At 50.5% G+C, this 21,822-nt stretch overlaps 1 protein-coding gene across 1 annotated transcript in view; it reads left to right on the top strand.

Annotated features, from left to right (window-relative positions):
• The window catches only part of ADGRB3 (adhesion G protein-coupled receptor B3), a 553,776-nt gene extending 547,786 nt beyond the window's left edge, over positions 1-5,990 (top strand). The window contains 1 exon segment of the mRNA XM_068153437.1: positions 5,567-5,990. Coding sequence (XP_068009538.1) covers positions 5,567-5,755 — 189 coding nt within the window. The 3' untranslated portion in view covers positions 5,756-5,990.
• The last annotated feature ends 15,832 nt before the right edge of the window (positions 5,991-21,822 follow it).

Genomic DNA, 21,822 nt, shown 5'->3' on the forward strand with positions numbered 1-21,822 from the left:
GCTAATCTGTGATGGGAGTCATCAGGATTTACACCCAGACCCAAACTCATTCAACTAAACAAGAGTCCTTAGAATTCTATGTGATAGCTGAGAAGACCTCACCCTGTGCTACCTTCAGATAGCCTCAGAAATGAGAAAAAAAAATGGTAAAAAGAGGTATTTTTAATCATCTAACCTGTGATGGGAGTCATCAGGTTTTACACCCAGACCCCAACTCGTTCACTAAACAAGAGCCATTTGAATTCAGTGTGTTACCTGAGAAGACCTCACCCTGTGCTACCTTCAGATGGCCTCAAAAATGGGAAAAATTAAGGGAAAAAACCTCCTATTTTCAGTAATCTAACCTGTGACCATAGCCATCAGGTTTTCCAACCTCCCCACAACTCCCTCCCTCCCATCATTATAGGTGGTAAGGAATTGATCTTTAGGGAACACATTTCCCATCTGGTTTGCTCCTACCATGGCTAAAGGACCTTGCAGAGAGCCAGCAGGTCACTGCCCCATTTGGTGTGGTCCTACCAAGGCTAAAGGACCTTGCAGAGAGCCAGCAGCTCGCTGACCCATTTGGTGTGGTCCTACCAAGGCTAAAGGGCCTTGCAGAGAGCCAGCAGCTCGCTGACCCATTTGGTGTGGTCCTACCAAGGCTAAAGGGCCTTGCAGAGAGCCAGCAGCTCGCTGTCCCATCTGGTGTGGTCCTACCAAGGCTAAAGGATCTTGCAGAGAGCCAGCAGCTCACTGCTCCATCTGGTGTGGTCCTACTGAGGCTAAAGGATCTTGCAGAGAGCCAGCAGCTCACTGTCCCATCTGGTGTGGTCCTACCAAGGCTAAAGGATCTTGCAGAGAGCCAGCAGCTCGCTGACCCATTTGGTGTGGTCCTACCAAGGCTAAAGGATCTTGCAGAGAGCCAGCAGCTCACTGCCCCATCTGGTGTGGTCCTACCAAGGCTAAAGGGCCTTGCAGAGAGCCAGCAGCTCACTGCCCCATTTGGTGTGGTCCTACCAAGGCTAAAGGACCTTGCAGAGAGCCAGCAGCTCGCTGACCCATTTGGTGTGGTCCTACCAAGGCTAAAGGGCCTTGCAGAGAGCCAGCAGCTCGCTGACCCATTTGGTGTGGTCCTACCAAGGCTAAAGGGCCTTGCAGAGAGCCAGCAGCTCGCTGCCCCATTTGGTGTGGTCCTACCAAGGCTAAAGGACCTTGCAGAGAGCCAGCAGCTCGCTGACCCATTTGGTGTGGTCCTACCAAGGCTAAAGGACCTTGCAGAGAGCCAGCAGCTCACTGCCCCATTTGGTGTGGTCCTACCAAGGCTAAAGGGCCTTGCAGAGAGCCAGCAGCTCGCTGACCCATTTGGTGTGGTCCTACCAAGGCTAAAGGACCTTGCAGAGAGCCAGCAGCTCACTGCCCCATTTGGTGTGGTCCTACCAAGGCTAAAGGGCCTTGCAGAGAGCCAGCAGCTCGCTGACCCATTTGGTGTGGTCCTACCAAGGCTAAAGGGCCTTGCAGAGAGCCAGCAGCTCGCTGTCCCATCTGGTGTGGTCCTACCAAGGCTAAAGGATCTTGCAGAGAGCCAGCAGCTCACTGCTCCATCTGGTGTGGTCCTACTGAGGCTAAAGGATCTTGCAGAGAGCCAGCAGCTCGCTGTCCCATCTGGTGTGGTCCTACCAAGGCTAAAGGATCTTGCAGAGAGCCAGCAGCTCACTCCCCCATTTGGTGTGGTCCTACCAAGGCTAAAGGGCCTTGCAGAGAGCCAGCAGCTCGCTGTCCCATTTGGTGTGGTCCTACCAAGGCTAAAGGGCCTTGCAGAGAGCCAGCAGCTCGCTGACCCATTTGGTGTGGTCCTACCAAGGCTAAAGGGCCTTGCAGAGAGCCAGCAGCTCGCTGCTGTGACTTGCCCAGAAGGGCTTTTCCTCTCTCCAGGCCAGTCAATGAGTTCAAACAACTGCAGCTGGATTCACCTGTAGGTGAGGCAGCCCCAGAAAGCACAGAGGGAGAGCTCTGGGATGCTTTGCTTCTTCCATAAATGGGTTGATAAATATTTGCCATGGGGGGAAAAAAACCTAAAATTCAATCAGCCAGAGTTGATTCTGGGTCTCTGTCATCATCATCATCACCATCATCATCATCATCATTCAAATTTATACAAACAGATTCTCATGCAGACATGCAGAACACCCTGGCTGCATCTGATAAGGAGAGGGAGGGGGAAGAGTTGCTTCTGCCTAATTAAAGCAGCTAATTTAGCGTGGCCTATTTGGGAGCAGTAATATTATGATTAGGAATCATTTTTTTTTTTCTGGCTAATTTTATAATGGGAAGGTTGCACATCAAGTGGAACCAAGTGAGGAGCATTGTGTGCAGAACCTTTTCAGCAGAGCCCCTCTCAGCCACACTGCGGAGGTGTAAGCAGCTGTGGGGCCAGTGCAGTTCCATCCTTTACATCATCTTAACCCAGCAGAGATTTGGCTCTGATTCTTTGAAGAACCTTCAGCTGTGATCTCTCTTATCCTGCCCTCAGTTTTCCCTCCCTCACTCTCCCCCTCCCCTCCCTCACTCTCTCCCCCCCTCCCTCACTCTCTCTCCCCCTCCCTCACTCTCCCCCTCCCCTCCCTCACTCTCCCCCTCCCCTCCCTCACTCTCCCCCTCCCCTCCCTCACTCTCTCCCCCCCCCCTCACTCTCTCTCCCCCTCCCTCACTCTCTCTCCCCCTCCCTCACTCTCTCTCCCCCTCCCTCACTCTCTCTCCCCCTCCCTCACTCTCTCCCTCCCCTCCCTCACTCTCTCTCCCCCTCCCTCACTCTCCCCCTCCCCTCCCTCACTCTCCCCCTCCCCTCCCTCACTCTCTCCCCCCCCTCCCTCACTCTCTCTCCCCCTCCCTCACTCTCTCTCCCCCTCCCTCACTCTCCCCCTCCCCTCCCTCACTCTCTCCCCCCCTCCCTCACTCTCTCTCCCCCTCCCTCACTCTCCCCCTCCCCTCCCTCACTCTCTCTCCCCCTCCCTCACTCTCTCTCCCCCTCCCTCACTCTCTCTCCCCCCTCCCTCACTCTCTCCCCCCCCTCCCTCACTCTCTCTCCCCCTCCCTCACTCTCTCTCCCCCTCCCTCACTCTCTCTCCCCCTCCCTCACTCTCTCTCCCCCTCCCTCACTCTCTCCCTCCCCTCCCTCACTCTCTCTCCCCCTCCCTCACTCTCCCCCTCCCCTCCCTCACTCTCCCCCTCCCCTCCCTCACTCTCCCCCTCCCCTCCCTCACTCTCCCCCTCCCCTCCCTCACTCTCCCCCTCCCCTCCCTCACTCTCTCCCCCCCTCCCTCACTCTCTCTCCCCCTCACTCTCTCTCCCCCCTCACTCTCTCTCCCCTCTCACTCTCTCTCCCCTCTCACTCTCTCTCCCCTCTCACTCTCTCTCCCCTCTCACTCTCTCTCCCCTCTCACTCTCTCTCCCCCCTCTCACTCTCTCTAACCCCTCACTCTCTCTCCTCCCCCTCACTCTCTGTCCCCCCCTCACTCTCTCTCCCCCCCTCACTCTCTCTCTCCCCCTCACTCTCTCTCTCCCCCTCACTCTCTCTCTCCCCCTCACTCTCTCTCCCCCCTCACTCTCTCTCCCCCCTCACTCTCTCTCCCCCCCTCCCTCACTTTCTCCCCCCTCACTCCCTCCTCCCTCCCCACTTCCCCTTCCCTCCCTCCCCACCTCCCCTCTCTCCCTCCCCACCTCCCCTCACTCGCTCCCCCCCCTCCCTCACTCCCTCCCCCTTCTGAATTTTGCTGAAGCTCGCAAAGTTTGCAATTCTCCTCCCTGCCTGAGATTTGCTGCCCAAGAAAAGCTGGAATGAGTTCAACCTCTCCAAGAGGGCCTCAGTGGAAGGGTTGTGTTTGAGTCTGGCTTGCATCAGGGCTGGGATTTTGAAAGGGCTGCTGATAAAAGCTGCCCAGAGGAATTGTCTGTCTGTAAGAGAGTCAAGAGAGTGCTCCAGCTGCCTGCATCTAGGCACCTCTGGCTATTTTAGAGCTGTCTTAGGTGCCCCATCTCAGGTGCCTCAGTCTACAGCATGATTCAGGAGATGATAAGACAGGACTCAGAGGAGACCTGCACCTCTCATGAATGCTAGTTGGAGATCAGGCAGAAAATCCACAGCTGAAAGAGTGCAGAAATGCAACCAACATGTTACAGAAACAACCACCAATTGAACTGCTTAGTCCAGCACCTCTTTTACTCTCTAACCTTAGCATCCAAAAAGAGAAACCATACAGTAGAAAATAATCACCTTCCATCCCCTTAATCCCAATACAGATGAGCTCATCAGCAAGGTGGCTCTCACAGCCCTTCCAAGGCCTGGAGTTCCCATGGGATTGTCACATCCTTGCCCCAGTTTAAAATCCCAGCTGGCACCTCCGTTCCAAACCACTCCACCCTTCAGGCAGTGTTCCTCAATCACCTTCCCTTCTCTTCTCCCACTTTTCTACACAAGCCCTGTCAAAAACATGGCTGTCGGTGCTGGAGCACTCAGCCCTTCCTCACATACCTCTGTCCTGCTGAAAGAAAGGGCTCAGCTGGCAGCTCAGCTGCCACAGATTTGCTTGTTCACAAAGGAAGAGTTGCAGGAGTGCTTCCTTACAGAGCCTCTCTCTGGCTTCTGTGTCTCCTGGGAGCTGGGGCTGTGCACCCTGGAGAAGAGAATGCTCCAGGCTTAGAAGACAGAGAGACAGCTTACAGGACAAGGGCTAGTGGTTTGTAAACTGAGAGTAGGTTTGCATTGGACATACAGAAGATACTTCTCATGGTGAGGGTGGTGGGACACTGGAGCAAGTCTCCCAGAGAAGCTGTGGATGCCCCAGCACACTGGAGGAGTTCTGACCAGGTTGGATGGAGCTCTGAGCAGCCTGAGCTAGATGTCCTAAGCCATGGCAAGAGGGGGTTGGAACTAGATGGTAGTTAAGGCAATGGGGTCGGAACTAGATGAGTTTTTAAGGAAGGGGTTTGGAAGTAGATGATTTTTCAGGCAAAGGGGCTGGAACTAGATGATTTTTATGGCAGGGGGTTTGAAACTAGATGATCTTCAAGACAGGTGATTGGAACCAAATGATTTTTAAGGGAGGAGGGTTGGAACTAGAGGATTTTTAAGGCAGGGGGTTTGGAACCAAATTATTTTCAAGGCTGGAGGGCTGGAATGAGATGGTTTTTAAGGCTGGAGGGTTGGAATTAGATGGGTTTTGAGAAAGGGGGTTGGAACCAGATGATTTTTAAGGCAGGGGGGCTGGAAGCAGATGATTGCAGATGATTTTTAAGGCTGGAGGGTTGGAACCAGATGATTTTTAAAGCAGGAGGGCTGGAACTAGATGATTTGTAAGGAAGCAAGGTTGGAATTAGATGACTTTTAAGAAGGAGGGTTGGAACTAGATGATTTTTTGAGAAGGGGGCTGGAAGTTGATGATCTTTAAGGTTCCTTCCCACCTCAACCCACTCCTACAAATCTGATTGAAAACACCCTTGATTAGCCTTACAAAGGGCAACCAGGTTAGCATTGTGATTATTATTGTTTCATCCTTGGTGTTTTAATTCTTCTTTCTTTGGCCTCTAGGAGAACTCAGCCTCGAGCAAGGCTCCATGGGACACTTTCAAAAGCCCGGGCGACTACCAGCATTACACAACGATAAACGTGTTGGACACAGAGGCAAAAGACGCTTTAGAACTCAGACCAGCAGAGTGGGAGAAGTGTCTGAACTTGCCTTTAGACGTGCAAGAAGGTGACTTTCAAACAGAAGTTTAACAACAGTGGGAGGAAAAAAACAACCAACCAACCACAACCCAAGGAACTGAGCAAAAAAAAACCACCCACAACAACCAGAAATAGAACAACAACAAAAAATTAACTCATTGCACTGACAGTTAAAGAAGAGACTTTTGGGGATCCTGACTTGGGACTGCTTTGATGTCAGGTTCCTCCTGTGCCAAAATGTCAGTGAGGGGGTTTGGTTTATTTTTTTTTGAGGGTCTTTTTTTTTGGGGGGTAGGGGGGTGGGGCTAGGGGAGGGTTGTTTTTTGGTTCTTTCTTTTCTTTTCCTACAGTAAATCTCCCCCCGGTGCAGCTGGTGGAGAAGCAGGTGTACAATTCTTTTACCATCGTGTGTTGTAAGTACCCGTGGAATGGATTTGTAAGGTAAATCTCTTTATAGATCAAACCTCAAGACAACAGTTCATGTTGTAAAAAAAAAAATAAAAAAATAAATGAATAAAAAGGGGAAAAAAAACCCAACAGAAAAAAATAAATAAAAGAAAACAACAAGAAGAAAACCACAACAAAAATCGGCTTCATTCGGTTTAGTTTTCGGAGAGAAACAAAACTTCACCGTGAAGCACAAAAAAAAAATATATTAATGAATTGTAAATATTTATGCAGTTTTTAAAAGGTTTATAACAGTCTGTTTGGCCATTACTACACTTTCTACTTTATAATATAAAAAAAAAAAAATAAAAAAAAAAAGAATAAAAAAAGAATAAAAAAAAAAGAATCAAAAAGATTTCAGAAAAAAAGAATTCAAACGGGAATCAAAAGAAGAATTCAAAAGGGAATCAAAGGGAGAATTCAAACAGGAATCAAAAGAAGTATTCAAAAAGGAATCAAAAGAAGAATTCAAACAGGAATCAAAGGGAGAATTCAAACAGGAATCAAAGGGAGAATTCAAACAGGAATCAAAAGAAGTATTCAAAAAGGAATCAAAGGAAGAATTCAAACAGGAATCAAAGGAAGAATTCAAAAGGGAATCAAAAGAAGAATTCAAAAAGGAATCGAAAGAAGAATTCAAAAGGGAATCAAAAGAAGAATTCAAAAAGGAATCAAAAGAAGAATTCAAAAAGGAATCAAAAGAAGAATTCAAAAGGGAATCAAAAGAAGAATTTAAAAAAATTGAAAATAATTAAAAAATAATTAAAAAATTAAAAAATAATTCAAAGAATGAATTAAAAAAAAAAATTAAAAAAGGAATTAAAAAAAGGAATTCAAAGGAAGAATTAAAAAATAATTCCAAAGAGGAATTCCAAAGAGGAATTCCAAGGAGGAATTCAAAAGAAGAATTCAAAAGAGGAATTCAAAGAGGAATTAAAAAGAGGAATTGAAAAAGGAAGTCAAAGAAAGAATTCCAAAATAATTCAACAAAGGAATTAAAAAGAGGAATTGAAAAAGGAAGTCAAAGAAAGAATTCAATAATAATTCAAAAAAAGGAATTCCAGGAAGAATTCAAAGAGGAATTAAAAAAGGAATTCCAGGAAGAATTCAAAGAGGAATTGAAAAAGGAAGTCAAAGAAAGGATTAAAAAATAATTCAATAAAAGAATGAAAAAATAATTCAAAGAAAGAAACCAAAAAAAATAATTGAAAAAAGAATTAAAAAAGGAATTAGAAAAAATAAGAAGAAACAAACTTTCAAAGAAAGAATCAAACAAGAATTCAAAGAAAGATTTTTTTTAAAAAGAATTATAAAAAGGAATTCAAAAAGGAATCCAAAAATTGAATTCAACAAAGAATTCAAAGAAAGAATTCAAAAAGGAATTCAAAGAAAGAATTCAAAGAAAGAATTTAAAAAGGAATTCAAAACAGGAATTCAAAAGGGAATTCAAAAGGAATTAAAAAAAGAAATTAATTCAAAAAAGGAATTCAAACAAGAATTAAGAAAAAATATCAGAATATAGAATTTAAGTAAAGAAATTAAACAATGAATTTGAAATAAAGGTTACAAAAAAAAAAGAAAAAAAGAAAAAACAAAAAGAAAGGGAAAAAAACAAACAGAGCAGAGGGGTTTTTTTTTTGTCATTAAATGAATGTCTGTTGAGCTACATTCTTCATTGCTTTAAATGCAATAAAGTAATAATCTCACTTTTATATGAATAATATATTTCACATCTTTATTATTGCAGTTTTCTCTGGAAGGCTTCAGAGGAGCCCTTCCCTGCTGCAGCTGTGTATAAAAAAAAAGAACAAAAAAAAAAATATTTAAAATGTTGGATGGTGTAAATAAACCTTTGTCTACAGATCTGTTTCTCAGAGCATTTATTTATTATTCTTCCCCCCTCCCCAGCCCCCCTTTTTAATCCTCTCTTTGGGTAGCTGAAATCTACATCTTTATCAAGTTTGCCTTTATAGAGTAGCATAGAATGGAGTGGAATGGAATGGAGTGGAATGGGATGGAATGGAGTGGAGTGGGATGGAATGGAGTGGAGTGGAATGGAGTGGAGTGGAATGGAATGGAATGGAATGGAATAGAATAGAATAGAATAGAATAGAATAGAATAGAATAGAATAGAATAGAATAGAATAGAATAGAATAGAATAGAATAGAATAGAATAGAATAGAATAGAATAGAATAGAATGGAATAGAATGGAATAGAATGGAATAGAATGGAATAGAATAGACCAGAGCAGAGAAGAGCAGAGCAGGCTAGAAAAGATCTTCGAGATCGAGTCCAACCTATCATCCAACTGTTTCAATTTATAGCCACCAAACCCCTCAAAGAGTTCACAGAATCAACCAGGTTGGAATAGAATGGAATAGAATAGAATAGAACAGAATAGAAAAGAAATAGAAATAGATAGAAATAGAATAGAATAAACCAGGCTGGAAAAGACCTTCGAGATCATCAAGTCCAACCTATCACCCAACACCATCTAATCAACTAAACCATGGCACCGAGTGCCCCATCCAGTCTCTTTCCAAACACCCTGGAGGTGTTCAAGAGGGGAATGGATGTGGCACTTGGTGCCATGGTTTACTCATGAGGTCTGTGGTGACAGATTGGACTTGATGATCTTTGAGGTCTCTTCCAATCTTGGCGATTCTGTGACCTCCAGTGATGGTGACTCCACCACCTCCCTGGGCAGCCCATTTTAAAAGCCCTACCAGTATTGATCCAGAGTGGCTCTTTGGAGGTTTAATAGCAGTGGTTAACAGGAAGAGTAATTGTTTCTAGCTCCTGCAAAGTGGTTTTGAAAGGGCTTTTTCTTAGGTGTTCTTTTGTGGTGCCTTGGACCTGGAGGTGGTCAAGGAGCCCAGGTGTTCAAGGAGCATGAGCAGCCTGGGCTGATGGGAGGTCATAGAATCATGGAATTGTTAGGGCTAGAAGCGACCTCAAGGATCATCCAGTTCCAACTCCCCTGCCATGGGTAGGGACACCTCACACTAGATCAGGTTGCTCACAGCCACATCCAGCTTGGCCTGGGGAGTCCACTTCTTATATCTTTGTTGGGAGCTCTTTGTACAGACCTTCTGTGGTCTCCTTTGCTTGGCTTCCTGCAAGGACCACCCTTGTTTGGAAAACAGGAGCCTTGAAAAGTCCTTCATGAAAGGAAGGAGAAGAAATCTGCTCTGGAGCTGAATTTACCTTAGCAGCTGCCCTGGTGTGCTGGGACAAACTCCAGCAGCTGTGGACCATCAGGCACAGCTGACTGCAGTTGGCTGCAGCTGTGTTCCAGCCCATGAGCACCACCACCACCACTATAAAGGGGGAAGTTTGGGGGTAGGAAGGCAGGCTCCAGCTTGAGGCTCTTGTTTGGGTTCTTCCTCACCCTACTCCTGAGGATTGCCTGTATGGATGCTGTGCCTCCTACCCCTTGGTGCTGTGAGTATCACTTTCTAGACTTTGCTTTGACATTGGTCTTCATTTGGAAAGTTCATTAAATCCATTTTCACTTTACCCTGGGGAACTTCTCTCCTGCCCCCTTCTCTGCTGGGAAGAGGTCATCGGGGAATAAGGCAATTGCTGGAGGTTGGACCCCGGTGCAAGCTTTGTGCAGCCAGCAGTAACAAAAGTGTCTCTGTGTCTCAAGGAACTTCTTCATACTTTGCTTGGTGTATTTCAAGAAACCTGGAGAAAGCAAGCATCTACCTGGCAGTGTATTATGGGGACCGAGGCTTCCTGAGATGCCAAGTGAAGCGATGCTGCTCCTCCTCCCAAAGGCGACAGGCACAGCCTGTTTGATGGCCTTGCTGTTTTGACAGAGCTTGAAAGCATATGTGGTAGTTTTAGGCTGTGGAATTAAAGGTTTGCCTTCTGTGGGTTTGCTTCTGTCAGGTACTGGATGTTTTTCCTCCATCTTCATCTTCTGTCTTGATTAAAACCTCTCTTTTTGTGTTATTTGGTTCTTTGAGTGGTTTACTACAGAAGAACTAAGCTGTTCTGATGTACTTGCTCTCAGGGTCCCAGCACAGAGCCAGAACCTTCTTGGAGGATGTATGAATTATGAATAATGATTAATTACTTTCTGCTCCTCTCATTTGTGTTGCTTCCTACCTATTGAAATGTGGGTTTCTGCATGTGACAATTTCCCCAGTGAAGAGAAGCTTTGATAGGTGCAGTCAAAGCCATCCCACTTCAGCTACAATTAGTTACCTCTCCAAGGTTTGTTTAGGAGAGCTTTCTAAACCTGCCTGTCCTAGTATGGCTCTTTCATGGGTAGATCCACTGCCCCCCATCAGAGAATGAGACAGAATGAGGAGAGCTTCCAGAGAGTGTGAGTGGAGCACAGATGAGGTTGGACTGGGAAAAATATAGTTGTAGAGTTATCAAAATCCATCAGAGCTGGGGGGAGAGACTCAAATGAAAGCCAGGATGGAGAGCAATCATTCCATGTGTTGAATTCCCATGGGAAGCTGAGGAATTTATGGACTCAGCTCAGTACCTCCCTGAATGGTGGTATCAGTCTCTCTGAGTCTGTAGCACAGGACTGGGGAATTGTGTAAAGATGACCAGAGAAAGCTTTGCTTTCTTCTTTCTATGAGGGCCTCAACTTGGAACACACCCAGAGAAATAGTTTCTGTAGGAGGCAGCAGACAACACCCCCCAGGATGCCCTTGCCCTGTTTAAGATGAGTGTGGCCAGCAAGGATAGGGAGGTTCTCCTCCCCCTCTACTCTGCCCTGGTGAGACCATGCCTGCAATACTGTGTCCAATTTTAGGCTCCTCAGTTCAACAAGGATAGGAATAGAGAGCGAGTGTGAGAGTGTACAAGGGTGATGGGCTGGAACATCTGTTTGATGAAGCTGAGAGCCCTGGGGCTGGTGAACCTGGAGAAGAGAAGGCTGAGAGGGGATCTGAGCGATGTTTACAGACACCTGAAGGGTGGCAGTCCAGAAGAAGGAGCCAGGCTCTTTTCTGTTGTGTCCTGTGACAGGACAAGGGGCAATGGACACAAGCTGGAGCACAGGAAGTTCTGCCTCACCATGAAAAAATTCCTGACTCACTGTGAGAGTGCTGAGCCCTGGAGCAGGCTGCCCGGAGAGGCTGTGGAGTCTCCTTCTCTGGAGACTTCCCAAACCCCCTCAGATGTGTTCCTGTGTGACCTGCCCTAGGCGATCCTGCTCTGTCCCAACCTAGGGGGGTTGGACTGGATGATCTCTGGAGGTCCTTTCCAAGCCCTACTGCTTTAGGATTTATTTTGGCTTTGAGTGTTTTGAGAACTTGACTCAAGCCATCACCTTGAAGCAAGTGTCACTTTCTCTAGGTTGCCAGTGCACCAACAGAAGGCTTCCTAACAAGCAGTCACAGAGCGTTCCTGGGACAGCAAATGTGCCTGGATGAGGCACTTGGTGCCATGGTTTAGCTGATTAGATGATGCTGGCTGGTAGGTTGGACTGGATAATCTCAAAGGTCTTTTCCAACCTGGTGAATTCTGTGTTCTGCCCTCCTCACCTGGTGAGCACACAGCCTGCACGCTTGCTCTGGAGGAGGCTCTGATGCTGAGTGCAAGCTTTTAACCTTCTGGAATGTCAGTCTCAGCTGGTCCCAGAGGGCAGGTGGCACTGAAAATCATTTAATTTGAGTTCTCCTCAGACTGAGTCACTCTCCAAGCCACTCAGGCTCACGGTGCCATTCCTCTGTTGTTTTCCTTGTTAGTGAGCAACAGTGTCAGAGAAGAGATTATTTAGTGCTCCTCAGAGCACAGCACTAAGAGTGAACTCATCTTGGGAAGGGATTGTTTATGGGACCAGATATCATCCTTTGCAAGATGTGGGAGTCTTAAGGTCAGCTTGTTCCCTATGCAAGTATTTTCTTAGGCTGGCAGAATGGCTCAGGTTGGAAGGGATCTCAGAGATCATCTCTTCCACCCTCCCCACCATGGGCAGGGACACCTCTCAACTGGACTCAGCTGCTCAAGGCCTCATTCAGCTTGGGCCTGAACACCCCCAGAGAGGAAGCAGCCACAGCCTCCCTGGGCAGCCTGTTCCAGAGTCTACCTCTTAGCCTCCATCCTGAATTCCTTGGAAATATTTTGTAGCCTTGCTACATTTTCAACCCTGATATGAGTTCTATCCCCAGCATTGACTACACTCAGCAGCCCAACTGCGCCATGGAGGTACCAAGTCTGTTACTGGCACCACAGCTGACCTGGAAGGGCTCAGCATGCCTCCTCCTTTGCAGCAAGGTTGCTGCAGAGGTCAGAAGGGTGACCTTTTCACTTGCAGCATTAATGCAATGCCACAACCATGCCCAAAGGAAAACCAGATGTTGCTTATCCTTTCTGTAGCACTTGATAATTCATCCCATAAAAGGAATGATTCAACAGAAGCCACTTAGGAAAACAATGAATTATTTTATCTTCTGTAATTGTGCCAGGGGAGGGCTAGGTTAGAGACAAGGAAAAACTTCTTTGCTGCAGGAACAGTCAGGGATTGGAACAGGCTGCTCAGGGAGGTGGCAGAGTCACCATGCCAGGAGGTATTCGAGAAACCTTGTGGCCATGGTGAATTTAGATTGATGGTTTGACTCGTTGACCTTAGAAGTCTTGTCCAACACAAACAACTCTGTGATTCTATCCATGATTCCATGTTGCTGTATATTTTGGCCCGGGAAAAACCTCCCAAGCTGGGGCTGTCTTTTTAGTGCCAAGTGCTTAGGAATCTGGATTTATTCCCCAGTTAGGATGAAAACGGAAACTGAATACAGTATTTGCTCAAAATTGTGACAGTCCCTGCTTGTCAGGCACACCAGGTGATCGATGCAAAGGACAGAGACTGCTGAAGAGAGTTGAAGACAGAGGTTTCATGCCTCTAGTTTTTGCTGCAGGCAGGCCTAGTCGAGTCTTACCTGAGGCCGCAAGCACCTTCCCAGGCAACCTGTTACAGTGTTCCACCACCCTCATAGTGAAGAACTTCTTCCTGATATCCAATCTAAATGTGCTCTTTTCTAGTTTGAAGTCATCGTCCCTCGTTTTGTCCCTGCAGGCCTTTGCAGTCTGTCTCCATCCGTCTTGGACCCCCCTTCAGGTACTGGAAGGCGCTGTTAGATGTCCCCAGAGCCTCCTGTTGCTGTGCAAGGCACATGTGCCAGCAAGAAAGGTCATCCTCCCTGGAAAGAGTCCTTTCCTGAGTACAGGGTGACATCCCTGTGCATGACAAAAGCCCCAAAACGACTTGGAAATTAGTGAAGTACCTTCATTAGGGACAGGGATCTGCTGGAGAGAGTCCAGCTGAGGGCTACAAGGATAACTGCTTTATGAGGAGAGGCTGAGAGCCCTGGGGCTGGTTGGTCTGAAGAGGAGAAGACTGAGAGGGGAATCTGATCAATATCTACCAATATCTGAGGGCTGGGTGTCAAGAGGGAATGGGTCAGGCTCTGCTCAATTGCACCCTGTGATAGGATAAGGGGTAATGGATGGAAACTACAGACAGGAGGTTCCATCTCAACATGAGGAAGAACTTCTGGGCCCCTCAGTTTAGGAAGGATGTTGACTTGCTGGAACAAGTCCAGAGAAGAGCAACAAAATTGGTGAGGGGTTTGGAACACAAGCCCTATGAGGAAAGACTGAGGGAGCTGGGGTTGCTCAGCCTGGAGAAGAGGAGGCTCAGGGGTGACATTATCACTCTCTACAACTACCTGAAGGGAGGTTGTAGACAGGCGGATGATGGTCTCTTCTCCCAGGCACCCAGTACCAGAACAAGAGGACACAGTCTCAGGCTGCACCAGGGGAGGTTCAGGTTGGATATTAGGAGGAAGTTCTACACAGAGAGAGTGATTGCCCATTGGAATGGGCTGCCCGGGGAGGTGGTGGAGTCGCTGTCATTGGAGGTGTTCAGGAGGAGACTTGATGGGGTACTTGGTGCCATGGGTTAGCTGTTTGGGTGGGTTGGATTGGTTGATGGGTTGGACACAATGATCTTGAAGGTCTCTTCCAACCTGGTTTGGTTTATTCTAAATAAGTTTATTCTAAACTTCTTCACTGTGAGGGTCACAGAGCACTGGAACAGGCTCCCCAGAGAGGTTGTGAAGTCTCCATCTCTGGAGACTTTCTGGCCCTGTCTGGATGCGTTACTGTGTGACCTGTGCTGGATTCTGTGGTCCTGCTCTGGCAGGGAGCTTGGACTGGAAGATCTCCAGAGGTCCCTTCCAACCCCTGACACCCTGTGAGCCTGTGATTAGGAGCAGGGAACAGTTGTTGGTCTGTTTACAAACTAATCTTGTTTCTGTATTCTCACCGCCCCTCTGTTTTGCCCAGTTGTAATTAAAAGGCTGCTGCAAGAGCTTCCTAAAGATGCTTGCTTCCCCTCCTCCCCCCTCCCTCCCCCCCCCCCCCCCCATGTTTTTTTCTTGTTTTCTGGTAAATTATTTACAGCTTTTAGATGATACGAAACTCTCTGCAAATTATGCTGAGTCCAGCGGCTGTTTGTCACACGCATGCAAGCTGTCAAAAAAGAAAAGGAGAAGAAACACAGAAATAAAATAATCCAAGAAAGAGGGGAAAAAAAAACCCAAAAACAAAAAAAACCCAACCAATCCCTGTTTAAAAAATGATTTTATTTTTTTTCCCCCTTACTGGAATTTGAGAGAAATTTTCCTTTTGGCTTTGTGCAGAGCAACCACTTCTATGTAGCTCAAAATCTTTCCGAGGAGGGAGAGGGAAATATCAAGGGGGGAAACCATCCTCATTTCCAGTTGACCAGAAGGTGGGGATTGATTTGCTAAGCCAGCAAAGTGCAAAATCAATTATTGACATAAGTGTCAGCTCATTTACTTAAAGGGCAGTCTTATAGAATCATAGAATTTCTAGTTTTGCTCCGTTCTCCCCAGTCCTGTCACTCCCTGACACCCTAAAAAGTCCCTCCTCAGCTTTCTTGTAGCCCCCTTCAGATACCGGAAGGCCACAATTAGGTCTTCCCAGAGATGACTTTTCTCCAGACTGAACAGCCCCAGCTCTCTCAGTCTGTCCTCATAGGAGAGCAGCTCCAGCCCTCTGATCATCCTTGTAGCCCTTCTCTGGACACCTTCCAGCACAGCCAGATCCTTCCTGTACTAGGGGTTCCAGAACTGGACACAGTACCCAGGTGGGGTCTCAACAGAGTCAGGGGATTCATCTCCCTGGCTCTGCTGGCTATGCTTCTCTTGATCCAGCCCAGGATGTGATTTGCTGTCTGGGCTGCAAGCGCTCACTGCTGGCTCCTGTTGAGCTCCGCATCCACCACCACCCCTAAATCCTTTTCCTCAGGGCCGCACTCAAGCCAGTCCCTGCCCAGCCTATATCGGTGCTTGGGATTGCTCTGACCCAGATGCAGGACCTTGCACTTAGTCTTGTTGAACCTCATGAGGTTGGCTTGGGCCCAGCTCTCCAGCCTGTCCAGGTCCTTCTGAATAGATCCCTTCCCTACAGCGTGTCTGCTGCACTACACAGCTTGGTGTTGTCAGCAAACTTGCTGGGGGTGCACTCAATGCCACTGTCCTTGTTGCAAACAAAGATGTTAAACGAGACCGACGCAGGCCTGATCCCTGAGGGACCTTGCCTGTCACTAGCCTCCACTTGGACATGGACTCACGGACAGCCACCCTTGGGTGCAGCCATCAAGCCAGTTCTTTATCCACCGAATGGGCCATCCACGGAACCCATCCTGCACCAACCTGGAGACCAGGATGTGGCGTGGGACAGCGTCGGAGGCTTCGCTCGGGTCCAGGTAAATGACGTCACTTGCTCAACCTTCATCTGTTGATATTGTGACCTTGTCATAGAAGGCCACCAGGTTTGTCAGGTAGGATTTGCCCTTGGTGAAGCTGTGCTGATTGTACCAAATCACCTCTTTGTTACTCTTCTGCCTCAGCAGTGCCTCCGGGAGGATCTGCTCCATGATGTTAGTGGTGAGGTAAGACTGGTTGGCCTATAGTTCCCTGGGTCATCCCTCTTTACCTTCTTGAAAACGGGGGTTATGTTTCCCCTTTTCCAGTCACAGGCAATGGGTGTTTGGAAGAAGTTGGATCAGACTGGATGTTAGGAAGTTCTTCCCCGTGAGGGTGGTGAGATGCTGGCACAGGTTGCCCAGGGAGGTGGTGGAAGCCTCATCCCTGGAGGTTTTTGCAGCCAGGCTGTATGTGACTGTGGGCAACCTGCTGTAGTGTGAGGTGTCCCTGCCCAGGGCAGGGGGGGGCTGCACCTAGATGACCTTGAGGTCCCTTATGATTCAGTGTTATTGCAGCTCCTGGAGATGTGTTGAAATTCTCGCTCGTTCGTTCTTCCTTTCACCCTCTGGAGATGTCTTCCAGCACTCGACTCTCTTTTTATGGAGCTGTGAGTTTGCTGCTGACGGAAAGAAGACTCACAGAGGAGAGAGGTGGTGCCACGGGGTCAGGTAAGGTTACCCGATAGGAGAGCTAAGTGTTAGGTGCGAATCATAGAATCGATAAGATTGGAAAAGACCTCAAAGATCATCAAATCCAACCTGTCACCCCAGACCTCATGACTATTAAACCATTCTGACCATCCCTAGGAAAGACCTTCAGACACTGAGTCTAGAGACTGCAGTGGACTTGCACTGCACACTTTGGTGTAGGAAAGGCACCAATACCCAATGTACTCTGAATTTACAAGGGGAAGAATCTTGGCAAAGTGCAGACAACTATCGATTGTTTTCCTACTGCACAGAGGAGAGATCTCAGAGGCAACCTGGGACTGAGGAACAGAAGCTCAGAGAAGTGAAGGAAAAGTAAGCAGCTTTCTTTTAAAGGATGTCAATAACAACATCTGAGATCTGGCTAGCAGCCGAAAGCAAGCAGCGGTTTGAACCGAGGCCATGTCGCAACGAATCCCATTCAGCCAAGGAGGACCAGGGAGAGCACTTTGGTGTTTCTATTTGAGTTGCACAGCCACGGGAGTCTCCTGTCCCCTTTTCACACCTCGGTAATTGGCTCAAACGCTGCTGCCGACGGAGCGGCTGCCGTCAACCTAACAGGAGGAGGAAAAGCAGGAGGAAAGCCTGGGTGGAGGTCAAAGCAGTCACCTTTACAGCTCCACTGAGGAATGATTAAAAATATTAAGGAGATTGAAAGAAAAATAATTGCTTGACCGTGAGCCTCATGTTCTATGTCTGACAGAAAACCTAAAATAAAATCCTTGATGGTCCCCTCAGAAGCAGAGAGCCACAAGCCCACAGGAAGGGAGGTAAGACCTGTGGCAGTTTGGGGCCGCTGCTGACCAGGCTGCGTGTCTCCCAAACGGGAGCGTCCTGCAGCGAACACTGCTGCTGAGGAAACGCTCTAGGTTCTGGACTTCCAGTAACGGTTGAAAAGTTCTGCAGCTGTAGACAGGACGCTCAGTTCTCATTCCCTGCGTCTGCCCCCAGCTGTAGTTGAAAGCACAAAGGGGTTTGGGTGGGAAAGGGCCTCGGACATCACCTACTCCAACAACCTGCCAGGGCTGCTCGAGGCCTCATCCAACCTGGTCTTGAACACTCCCAATCAGGAGGCATCCAAAGCCTCCCCGGGCAGCCTGTTCCAAGTCTCACCCCCCTCATTGGAAAGAATTTCTTCTGGTCTCAATCTGCCTTCCTCAAGTTTTGGCCTCTCATCCCACCACTACTAAGTCTTTGTTAAAAGCCTCTTCCCAGTTTTCTTGTAGCCCTCTTCAAGTACCGGAAGGAGTTGGAAGCAGAACTCTTCTAGCAAAAACTTGCATCGCTGTATCCTGGTTTGGAAGCTCCCAGGTGGCGAAATTGAAACCGTGCGCCCCACAGCACCGAGGAGGCAAGCAGCTAAATACTCAGCGTCTCCAGAAAGGATGGAAGCCGCTTTCCGCTCTGCCCGGAGCATGCACCGATCCTCCCTGTGGTGCTCTTTGCAAGGTCAGAATCAGACTGCCTTTGGTTTTTATCTCTGTTTAAAATGTGGTAAACTTCAGAAGTCTTCACTAGATGGGTTGGGAATCAACTTGGGAAGATGTTTCCCAGGTGAGCTGCGGTTGCTGGAGTGCGCTCAGCATCATCCGCTAGCCTGTCCTAAGAGATTTGAGGGGCTAGAAGGGGCTGGACTTAGCTCCGAGGAGAAAAGTCAATGTGCCACGGACCCACCACCAGACGCCGGAAGCGGGAGCAGGGATTTCAGGTAAGTGTCCTGCTTGGGTGGAACCAGCCCTGCTCCTCAGACCCCGCGAGCAGCTGCGGCTCAGGCAGCACAGCTGACTGCAGTTGGCTACAGGTGGTGCTCGTTGCACCACAAGCAGTATAAAGGGTGAGGTTTGCTGGGGAGAGGCAGCTTCCTGCTGGGGTTGCTTCTCACTCTGCTCCTGAGGACTGCCAGCCTGGGTACTGTGCCTGCTGCTTCTCAGTACTGTGAGTATCACTTTCTAGACTTTGCCTTGATGTTGCTCTTCATTTGGGGAGTTCATTAAATCTCCTTTCACCCTGTGGGACTTCCCTCCTGCCCCCTTCTCTGCTGGGGAGAGGTCATCAGGGGATAAAGCAACTGCTGGAGGCTAGCCCCAGGCACAGGCTCAATGCAGATGCTACAAGCCTGGGCCTGTGTTTATACTTCAGCTGTGCTGGTGCAGAGTGGGGAGGGGAGGGCTGGGCTGGGCTTGACTTGAACCTCTGAGAGCTGGGTCAGGCTTGAGCCTCGGTGGGCTGGGCTGGACATGGGCCTCTGTGGACATGGCTAGGTAAGCTGGGTGGGACTTGAACCTCTGTTTCAGGGACTGGACTGGGTTTGGCTTGTGCCTCGGTGAGCTGGGCTGGAGATGGGCCTTTATTTACTAGACTGGGCTGGGTTGCACCTCGGTGGGCTGGGCAGGAGTTGCACCTCTGTTTGCTGGGGCAGGCTGGGCTGGAGCTGCGCCTCTGTTTGCTGGGGAGGGCTGGGCAGGAGCTGCGCCTCTGTTTGCGGGGATGGGCAGGAGCTGCGCCTCTGTTTGCGGGGATGGGCTGGACTTGCACCTGTGCTTAGTGGGCTGGGCTGGGCTGGACTTGCGCTTCTGTGGACTAGGGTAGGCTGGATTGGAGTTGCGCGTCTGTTTGCTGGGGTGGGCTGGGCTGGACATAGCGCCTCTGCTTAGCGGGCTGGGCTGGGCTGGGCTTGCGCCTCTGCTTAGCGGGCTGGGCTGGGCTGGGCTTGCGCCTCTGCTTAGCGGGCTGGGCTGTGCTGGGCTTGCGCCTCTGCTTAGCGGGATGGGCTGGGTTGGGCTTGCTCCTCTGCTTAGCGGGCTGGGTTGGACTTGCGCCTCTGCTTAGCGGGCTGAGTTGGGTTGGGCTTGCGCCTCTGCTTAGCGGGCTGGGCTGGGTTGGACTTGCGCCTCTGCTTAGCGGGCTGGGTTGGACTTGCGCCTCTGCTTAGCGGTCTGGTCTGGGCTTGCGCCTGTGCATGCTGGGCTGGGCTGGACTTGCGCCTCTGTTTAGCGGGCTGTGCTGGACTTGCGCCTGTGCTTGCTGGGCTGGGCTGGACTTGCGCCTCTGCTTAGCGGGCTGGGCTGGGCTGGACTTGCGCCTCCGCTTAGCGGGCTGGGGTGGGCTGGGCTGGACTTGCGTCTCCGCTTAGCGGCCTGGGTTGGGCTGGGCTGGACTTGCGCCTCCGCTTAGCGGCCTGGGTTGGGCTGGGTTGGACTTGCGCCTGTGCTTGCTGGGCTGGGCTGGGCTTGCGCCTCTGCTTAGCGGGCTGGGCTGGGCTGGGCTTGCGCCTCTGCTTAGCGGGCTGGGCTGGGCTGGGCTTGCGCCTCTGCTTAGCGGGCTGGGCTGGGCTGGGCTTGCGCCTCTGCTTAGCGGGCTGGGCTGGGCTGGACTTGCGCCTCTGCTTAGCGGGCTGGGCTGGGCTGGACTTGCGCCTCTGCTTAGCGGGCTGGGCTGGGCTGGACTTGCGCCTCTGCTTAGCGGGCTGGGCTGGGCTGGGCTTGCGCCTCTGCTTAGTGGGCTGGGCTGGGCTTGCGCCTCTGCTTAGCGGGCTGGGTTGGACTTGCGCCTCTGCTTAGTGGGCTGGGCTGGGCTGGGCTTGCGCCTCTGCTTAGCGGGCTGGGTTGGACTTGCGCCTCTACTTAGCGGGCTGGGCTGGGTTGGACTTGCGCCTCTGCTTAGCGGGCTGGGTTGGACTTGCGCCTCTGCTTAGCAGGCTCAGTTGGGCTGTGCTGGACTTGCGCCTGTGCTTGCTGGGCTGGGCTGGACTTGCGCCTCTGCTTAGCGGGCTGGGTTGGACTTGCGCCTCTACTTAGCGGGCTGGGCTGGGTTGGACTTGCGCCTCTGCTTAGCGGGCTGGGTTGGACTTGCGCCTCTGCTTAGCAGGCTCAGTTGGGCTGTGCTGGACTTGCGCCTGTGCTTGCTGGGCTGGGCTGGACTTGCGCCTCTGCTTAGTGGGCTGGGCTGGGCTGGGCTTGCGCCTCTGCTTAGCGGGCTGGGTTGGGCTGGACTTGCGCCTCTGCTTAGCGGGCTGGGTTGAGATGGGCTTGCGCCTCTGCTTAGCGGGCTGGGTTGGGCTGGAATTGCGCCTCTGCTTAGCGGGCTGGGCTGAGATGGGCTTGCGCCTCTGCTTAGCAGGCTGGGTTGGGCTTGCGCCTCTGCTTAGGGCGCTGGGTTGGACTTGCGCCTCTGCTTAGCGGGCTGGGTTGGGCTTGCGCCTCTGCTTCGCGGGCTGGGCTGGGTTGGACTTGCGCCTCTGCTTTGCGGGCTGGGTTGGGTTGGACTTGCGCCTCTGCTTAGGGGGCTGGGTTGGGTTGGACTTGCGCCTCTACTTAGCAGGCTGGGTTGGGTTGCGCCTCTGCTTAGGGGGCTGGGTTGGGTTGGACTTGCGCCTCTACTTAGCGGGCTGGGTTGGGCTTGCGCCTCTGCTTCGCGGGCTGGGCTGGGCTTGCGCCTCTGCTTAGGGGGCTGGGTTGGGTTGGACTTGCGCCTCTACTTAGCAGGCTGGGTTGGACTTGCGCCTCTGCTTAGGGGGCTGGGTTGGGTTGGACTTGCGCCTCTACTTAGCGGGCTGGGTTGGGCTTGCGCCTCTGCTTCGCGGGCTGGGCTGGGCTTGCGCCTCTGCTTAGGGGGCTGGGTTGGGTTGGACTTGCGCCTCTGCTTAGCGGGCTGGGTTGGGCTTGCGCCTCTGCTTAGCGGGCTGGGTTGGGCTGGGCTTGTGCCTCTGCTTAGGGGGCTGGGTTGGACTTGCGCCTCTGCTTAGGGGGCTGGGTTGGGCTTGCGCCTCTGCTTAGCGGGCTGGGTTGGGCTGGGCTTGCGCCTCTGCTTAGCGGGCTGGGTTGGACTTGCGCCTCTGCTTAGTGGGCTGGGCTGGGCTGGGCTTGCGCCTCTGCTTAGCGGGCTGGGCTGGGTTGGACTTGCGCCTCTGCTTAGCGGGCTGGGTTGGGTTGGACTTGCGCCTCTGCTTAGCGGGCTGGGTTGGACTTGCGCCTCTGCTTAGCGGGCTCAGTTGGGCTGTGCTGGACTTGCGCCTGTGCTTGCTGGGCTGGGCTGGACTTGCGCCTCTGCTTAGTGGGCTGGGCTGGGCTGGGCTTGCGCCTCTGCTTAGCGGGCTGGGTTGGGCTGGACTTGCGCCTCTGCTTAGCGGGCTGGGTTGAGATGGGCTTGCGCCTCTGCTTAGCGGGCTGGGTTGGGCTGGAATTGCGCCTCTGCTTAGC

This window comes from Melanerpes formicivorus, unplaced genomic scaffold (genome assembly GCF_026170545.1).
Source record: "Melanerpes formicivorus ecotype bairdi unplaced genomic scaffold, bMelFor1.0.p_v2 SCAF_26, whole genome shotgun sequence".
In the NCBI taxonomy this organism is placed as follows: domain Eukaryota; kingdom Metazoa; phylum Chordata; class Aves; order Piciformes; family Picidae; genus Melanerpes; species Melanerpes formicivorus.